At 61.6% G+C, this 8,020-nt stretch overlaps 1 protein-coding gene across 1 annotated transcript in view; it reads left to right on the top strand.

Moving 5' to 3' along the window:
• The first annotated feature begins 3,226 nt into the window (after positions 1–3,226).
• PLEKHG2 (pleckstrin homology and RhoGEF domain containing G2) overlaps positions 3,227–8,020 on the top strand; it is a 25,327-nt gene continuing 20,533 nt past the window's right edge. The window contains exons 1-2 of the mRNA XM_029913204.1: positions 3,227–3,507; positions 7,447–7,904. Of these exons, the coding sequence (XP_029769064.1) occupies positions 3,459–3,507; positions 7,447–7,904 (507 nt within the window). The 5' untranslated portion in view covers positions 3,227–3,458. The remainder of the gene's footprint in view (positions 3,508–7,446; positions 7,905–8,020) is intronic.

Raw genomic sequence — 8,020 nt, forward strand, 5'->3', positions numbered from 1 at the left:
AAATCGACTGGATTCCCACTCCAAAGCCTGCCGCTGGGCCACGTTCTTTCTGCCGCGGAGGGTGTCCCGTTTGACCTTATTAGGGGATATTTTCCCCCACTCTCTTTCTGTTTGAAGCCTGGGGATTTGGGTGGGGGAATCTGGAAAGCGGCATTAGCTCAGGAATGCGACTGGCACCCAATCCGAGGGAACTGCTGGGAGTGAGTGTAAACCCACCCTGGTTTCTGTGCACGGAGCAGGCGGCCCCTCCACCGCCGCCCTGCTGGCGGGCAGCCGGGCCTCACGCCCGCCCCCAGGGTCGTCGAACCCCCTCGCGGCGTCTGTTGCTGTTTGTCGTGTGGTACCGCCCTGGTCGGGAGTCGTGGGTTGCGCTAGGCGCAGCGTGGCCTAGTGGATCGAGCGCTAGACTGGGACACAGGAAACCTGGGTTGTGTCCTCCGCTGGGTGAGCGTGGGAAAGTCCCTGGCCCCTCTGTGCCTCAGTTTACCCAAATGCGGCTAATGATACTGACCTCCTTGGTATAGTTCTTTGAGATGTGACTGCTAACAGGAGTTAGACCAGGGAGGAGAACTCTGAACTCTCCGGGGAGGGAAGCTCTGGAACAGGCGTCCCAGGGACCTTGCGGGATCCCCGTCACTGGGGGCTTTTAAGAACAGGCTGGACAAACCCCGGTCAGGGCTGGGCTAGGTTAACTCGGTCTGGCCTCAACGCAGGGGGCTGGATGCGATCACCTCTCGGGGTCCCTTCCAGCCCGACGCTTCTATGATGAAAAGCGCTAGGGATTGCTATTGCCCTCCTCACAACCGCTGCGGGAGACAGGGAAGGATCCTCCTGCTCATTGTATAGGTGGGGAAACTGAGGCAGAGGGGACTCCACATCAGGTTGGTTTTCTAGTTACCGCACCGGGTTGGGCTTGAAGAGATCCGGGTTGGATTCCTGGCACTGCCACAGACTCACTGTGGAATCTAGAGACCTTCGTGTCTCTCTGGGCCTCAGTTTCCCCATGGTGTGGATGATCCTTCCTTTGTCTATAGGGCGTATCTACATGGGGACGTTACTCCGGATTAAGGTAGGGTGTGAACCGTGCACCAAGCGAAGTGCCTTTTTCCGACTCAGCTTATTCCACTTCCGAAGTGGATCGGACTGGAAGTTCTTTGGGTCGGGGGTGGCTCTGGGTCTGTGCAGCACCCGGCGCGGTGGGGCCCCAATCTTAGCTGGGACGTCTAGGTGCTACCGTAATAGACCTAATAGTTGCTTCACCTGTAACCCCAGACCTGACCCTGTGCAGCACCCGGCATGATGGGGCTTGGATCTTACCAGGGGCCGCTAGGTCCTACCAAAACATACCAAATAATAAAAAATACTACACAGGACGTTTGTAGCAGAGCTGGAGACTGGCAGCCCCATGCCCTAACCTCAAGGCCAGCCTGCGTCTGCTGGCGGGGGTGGGAACCTACTTGTATTTGGGTTTATTTCGGGGGGAGGCTGTCTTGTCCCATCAACCCCCCCCCAATCTCTTTCCTTTGGATCCTTCCATCTAGAACGTTAAGGGGGACGGTCATTGCTACGTCTCCATCCCCGTTATCGATGAGCTGCGATTGCCCTCAACGTGCACCTGACACCTGCTGCTGGGCGTTAATGACTGTAATCTAATCTCATGCTTCAGGGCTTCCCCCGGCCACCTTGCGGGGGGTCAGGAAGGATTTTGGCTCCCCACCCCTGACTCACAATTGGTCAGATGGTTTCTGGGGTTTGGTTGCAGCGTGGGGCGTGGGTCACCGGCTCGGCTCATCGGGGTGTATCTTCCCTAATCCGTTCCCAGCCATCGCGGGGGTCGGGGGCACCTGTCGCTCCTGGCGGCGGCCGGTGGCGCACAGCTGTTGAAACGCCGGAGGGCTGAAGTGGTCTGGTCCGGCTGAAGTCACTGGGCTCAAAATAGGCTGCATTGTGTTCCCAGCCTGTGTTGATTGTGCCCCGGTCCATGGAGATGAATAGGGGGAAGCAGTGAGCTGTGCGGGAATTAAAGCCATAGGCCCGCCCGGTGGGCAGCGGGCATGAGCGGTGCCAGCCTTTGCCTGTTTCTTGCATCTCCAGGAAAGAGGGAAGGACATGGGGGGGTGGTAGGGCGGAAGGGCTGCCTGATATGATTGTGATGCACTCCTCCGCGCGGCGGCTGGCAGCCGAGCAATCCTGACCTTCCTCCAACCCCGCCAGGCGGAGCTGAACAGGGACCAGGCCCGGCTGATCGGCACGGCGCCGATGAGCTCCCAGAGTCTCCCCCGGGGAAGCTGGGGTGGTGCAAGCCGCTGTTCGCACCAGTTTGCACGAGGGGGAGTTGGCGTCCACCCCACACCGCACAGTTTGCACGAGGAGGGATTGCCCCAGCACGTTGCAGCAGAATTTGCACGGTGTGGGTTGTGCCGACACCGTGCTGTTTGCACGAGAGCAGGTTGCACCAACAGGGTGCAGTGCATTTTGCACAAGAAGGGTTGCCCCAGCAGCTTGCATGGTGCCCCAGCAGCACCAGCACAATGCAGTTTGCACGAGGGGGAGTTGCATGAGGACCATGCAATGCAGTTTGCATGGTGTGAGTTGCACCAGCACTGCACAGTTTGCACAAGGAGTTAATGATGCTTCCACACGGAGGCAAAGGGAAGTGCTGTTATCCTCCTTGTTCTCAGCCTAGACTGCTTCCTCCGCTAAACCAGCTTCCCGGGTGGCAGGGGCAGTTAGTGGCTGAGCGCCAGGCATGAGGGACCCAGATGTGCCGCAGGCAGAGGGGCCCGATTCCCTGTCGCTCTGCACCTGAAGCAACACCTGCAGCAGAACAAAAGGCTGCCCAGATCAGCCAGGCTGCATTTGCACCGGTGCAGGGTCCCAGTCTGCAGCAGAAAGGTCCCTCCGCGTTCGTGAGGTCGTGGGTTCACCTTGGGTTCTTCCCCTGCTTGCATCGGCTGAGGCTTGGTCCTGTTGGCGGAGCCTGGGGGACAGTTGCCCTGGGGCCGTAAAGTGGTCTGCTCCTCGGTGCATCTTGCACTGAATGGCTCGTGCTTCTGTTGTGCCCACGGAGTTGTTTTTCCCCACGCAGTACCGAGATGCAGCCCGCTCTGGGGTGAGGCGCGGCAGCTATTCATACAGGGCTTGCTCACCTGATGCTGAAATGCAACCACTTCTGGGGTGAGGCATGGAAGCTGTTTAACAACCATCGTGCAGAGAGTATCTTTTAGGCATGAAAGGGAAGAATAATCCGGTATCCAGCTGAAATTTGGTAAACGACCCAGGCCTCCCCTCCCCTCCAGCCCCCCGGAAGATCATCCAATCCAATCCAAACCTGAATGCTTCGACTCGAGTGTGGACTGTGGGTTGGAGCGAGGCGGTTGTGAGACTCCTGGTTCGTGACTTGTGACTCGGCGTTGTCTCCCTCTCTGCGCAGGACGTCCGTCGCAGACCACAGCACCATGCCTGAGGGAGCCCGTCGAGGCAGCAAGAAGAAAGCAGGCAGTCAAGGTTGGTGCCCGGGGCCCCCACGCGATGTGACCCCCTGTGGGGCTGGATGCAGAGCTCCCGGGCTGATGAGGCGATCTGCCCCGCCCGCAGATGGGGTGGGTTACTGCACAGAGCAGAGACGGGGAGGCAGGATTCCTGGGTTTTATTCCCAGCTTTGCCACCGATTCGCTGGCTGACCTTGGGGAAATCTCCCCCCCCTCGTGCCTCAGTTTCCCCATCTCTCAGATGGGGGCACAGTGATTGTGAGTTGCTTCATGGGCTCCTTGTCTCTCTCCTTCCCACGTTCTTTCTCATTCCCTCTTCCCTGCAGCCCCTGAACAATCTCCCCATCCTTAACCCACCAGCCCTTCTTGAAACCCGCCCCACACCCCACCCCTCCCCCAAACGGCTGCCCCGTGTTTTGTCCGCTGGGACGACGAGCGTCTCCCAGCTGTGCCTGCAGATCCCCGTGCTCAGCGGCAGCCCTACGTAAACAGCAGCAGCAGATGGGGTTTTCTGTCGCACCCCGGCTGCAAACCACTTCTCAGAGCCGAATAACCCACCCCAGCAGAGGGACGGGTGCCGATCCTAGCTCAGATGAAGCAGAGAGGGGCTCTGGGTGGACAGGGGCGGGGGGGGGGGGGGGGGGGTGAGTTAGAGCAGCCCAGAGGTTGCTCTAAATGGCACCGGAAGCCAGGCAGGACCCAGAACACGCAGCGCAAAGGGAGTCCAAGCGACCTCCCCACAACCCCAGCCCCAGAGCTCGGCAATGGGGCGGAGCTGACTCTCAGGCCCGAAGGAGGAGGCGGAGGAGGAGGGGCAGAGCTGGAGTCATGGACTCCATGCCGAGGCCGGGCATCTCAGCCTGGGCATGCGCCAGTCCCACCCCCCTCCCTTCCAGCCGGTGGGGGGCCAGGGTTTGAATAATAAACCTCCAGGCTTCACGCGGCCGGTTGGATCGAGGAGGCCCCCAATGGGGAGACCAAAGCAAACAGGTCGTCCGAGGGCTTCCGCATTCCTGGCAGTCTTGGCACGAGGAGCCTGGCGCGTGGAGGGGTGGATGGGCCCTTTAAGGGATCGAATTTAACCCTTCCCCCGCCGTTGAAACTGACAAGAGACAAGCAGGGACCCCCCACCCAGCGGGTCTGCATTGAAGAGCCATTGTCTGCATTGAAGCTGCCCCCCATTTGAAAGCATTAGGGTGGGGCTTTTAAAGGGGAAACTGAGGCACGCTGCCAGGGCGCATGGAGACAGCCAGGCAGTGCCGGCGCCCCCCGGTGTCCCGCCCCTGCTTGCGAGCTGTTCATGTTCCACTTCCTCCCGCCGAAGCGTCGGGTGCAGTCGGTTCCTCTCTCCGGCTCTGTGGCTGCTGCTCGTTTTGACTCACCTATTCGCTGGCCGGAACCGAAAGGGCCAGAGAGATGTGAACTGTCGGGAGGGGCCAGATCCCCGCCTGGTGTCAATGGGCGTCGCTCCATTGGAGTCCATGGGGCCGGCAGACCCCGACCCCAGGCCTCCTGCTGCCGGAGTCCTGCTCCTGCTGGCCTCTCCTGGAGCACGGGCAACGGGGGAGGGCGAAGGGTCCGGATATTTGTGCCACCGTAGATGGGAGGCAGTGTGGCCTAGTGGATAGCGCGCTGGACTGGTGTTCAGGAGTCCCGGGCTCCATTCCCGGCTCTGCTGCTGGGGGCCTGTGAGCAAGTCCTTTCCCCTTTCCGTGCCTCAGTTTCCCCCTCGGTAAAACGAGTGCTCTGAGATCAGCCAATGATGAGAGCTGGGAGGTATTGTCATACTGCTGTCTGTGTGACACTCCCCACGGCTGTTCAAATCCACTGTGTGTGTGTGTGTGTGTGTAACATTCTCCATTGTTCTCCGTGCATGGGGGCGTGAGGGGGTACCTGTGGGGTGTCCGTGCATGCAGAGAAGTGTTTGTGCACCGGTGCGGGTGCACAGTGCTGGGTTGGGGCGAGTGTGCGCGTGCATGGAGGGGTGGGGGCGCGGGCACAGAGTGGCCTTGAATTGTGTGTGCGTGGGGGGAGTGCACCATGTGTGTGTGGGGCTGGGGCGGCCGTGTACGCGTATAGGGAGATGTGTGCGTAAAGGCGTTTGTGCGTCTGTGTGTTTAAACAGCGGTGCGCTTGTGTAATATGTGTGTGGTGGTGTGCGCATGCACAAGGGGCGAGCGTGAGTGCCGGGTGAGTGCATGGGAAAAGTTCATTTGTGCACAAATGCATGGGTGTGTGTGTCTGGGTGTGCGCGTCGGGTGTGCATAGAGGGCTGAATGTGTACAGCGGGGTGTGCGTATGTGCACGGGGTGTGTGTGTGCGCACACTTGGGGTGTGTGTATGCATATAGGGGTGTGTGGGTGTGCATAGAGAGTTGTGTGCCTCGAGGTGTGTGAGCGCGCATGGGTATGTGCATAGAGGTGTGTTTGTGGGTGTGCACAGAGGTGTGTGTGTGTGCACACGGGTATGTGCTTAGTGGTGTGTGTGTGCGCGCACACAGAGGTGTGTGTGTGCACAGAGGTGTGTGTGAGCGCACAGGGGTTTGTGCTTAGTGGGGTGTGTGTGTGCTCGCGCACAGAGGTGTGTGTGTGCACAGAGGTGTGTGTGTGCGCACAGGGGTTTGTGCTTAGTGGGGTGTGTGTGCGCGCACACAGAGAGGTGGGTGTGCACAGAGGTGTGTGTGAGCACACAGGGGTTTGTGCTTAGTGGGGTGTGTGTGTGTGTGTGCACAGAGGTGTGTGTGTGCGCACAGGGGTTTGTGCTTAGTGGGGTGTGTGTGTGTGCGCGCGCATAGAGGGATCTCTGTATATAATAAATAAATACAGATGACAGACGTGGGCTCATGCCCCAGGACCAGAACCCAGCACCGAGCTGCCCAGGGACGATCTGAATCCAGGGCCCGTCTCTAATGTATATTTTTGTGCAAACCTTTCCCCGAGCGGCAGAGCTCAGTGTGCGCCGGGTGTGTGTGTGTGCAAAGCCTCTCCTCCCACAATGCAACGCAAACCACAGCCTCGAAGGTGCAAGGCGGGCGAGGAAGCTCTCGGAGACCGGGGCGGGGGTGGGGAGCGTGAAGTGCAGCTGGGGACGGGTCCCCCTGGCGTCGCCACGTCAGATGGGGGCACAAGCCCGCGGAGCCGGGATCGGAGGTGACGATGCGGGGTGGGGGGCGGCGGGAGGAAGCGGCTTGAGCTCAATGTGGTTGCAGCTCCGGGATGGGGTGGTTTGCAGGATGCACGGGCGGGTGCCGGCTTATTGGGGTCTGGGCTGGAGGGACAGTAGGGCTAGAAAGGATCCCCCCCCAAGCTCATGGGGTGCACCTGTCTCCTATTAGTGCCGGAGGCCCAGCCTGAGAAGGGCTGAAAAGAGAGAACTGCGGCCGTTCCCGGCCACGCTGGGCCGGAGAGCCACAGAGGTGGAGGGGGGAGGAATCGATCCCTTGATCCTCCAGCCGTTGCCGCTGCTTGCGAGCACGGGGAAATCCGCCTGAGCCCTGGGCATCCAGGCAGTGGCCCCTTGGCTCCCCCGGTGTGTCCCGCCGGAGGAGCTCTGCAGGCACGAATGAGTTTAGCGCCCCTGCGTGGTGAGGGAGGAGGGTGTCACGGTACCTCTTACACAGAGGGAGAAACTGAGGCACGGAGGGGAGGCACGGGGCTTGCCCAACGTCAGCCAGCGACAGAGCTCGGGGCGGGGGGAGCCCAGGAGTCCAGACTCATCTCTCTGCTCTGACTAGTAGACCCTACTCCCCTCCAAGAGCAGGGTGGCGAACCCAGGAACTCCAGCCCTGGCTTCTCTCAGCAGGGGGCGCTGTGGGGAGCGGGGCAGGAGCCTTGGCTGTAAGGGGAGCTCCCGGCTACTCCAGCCCCGGCCTCTCCCAGCAGGGGGCGCTGCGCAATGGGGCATCTCCCAGCAGGGTGGGCGCCGCTAACCCGTCCGTCTCGCTCTCCCCCCTCAGTGGCCGCCAGACCATCCTCCGTGTCCTCGCTGAGCGGGATCGCCGGCGGCATGGCCGCCGCCACCATCTCGGGCAGCTGCACTTCGGTCAACACGGTGTGCTCGGACGGCGAGCGGCCCGTCAGCCTCAGCTCCTCCGCCTCCTCCGCCTCCCTGCCCGACAGCCAGAGCGCCTTCGGCAGCAGCGGGGCCTTGGGCGGGGGCTGCCCCGCCGGCTACCCGCCCGACGCCCAGCAGAACGGCTGCGACATCAGCCTCGATCTCACCCCGGTGGCGCTGCTGGAGGGGCCGGCCGAGGGGCCCCCGGGGGGCGCCAAGCGTGGCGGTGGCAGTGCCTGGTCCCCCGGGCCTGCCAGAGCCAGGGAACGGCGGGTCAAGCTGTCCCAGCTGGACCGGGTGGTGCTGGAGATTGTGGAGACGGAGCAGGCCTACGTGCGGGACCTGAGGAGCATCGTGGAGGTGAGCAAAGGGAGCAGCAGGGGGAGCGGCTGGCTGCCCCAGCCTCGTCCAGCAGGGGGCGCTGTGAGAAGCGGGGTGGGGGACGCTGGCTGTGGGGGGAGCTCCCGGCTGCTCCA

The sequence above is a fragment of the Terrapene carolina genome, unplaced genomic scaffold, assembly GCF_002925995.2.
Source record: "Terrapene carolina triunguis isolate 2854851 unplaced genomic scaffold, T_m_triunguis-2.0 Scaffold517, whole genome shotgun sequence".
In the NCBI taxonomy this organism is placed as follows: domain Eukaryota; kingdom Metazoa; phylum Chordata; order Testudines; family Emydidae; genus Terrapene; species Terrapene triunguis.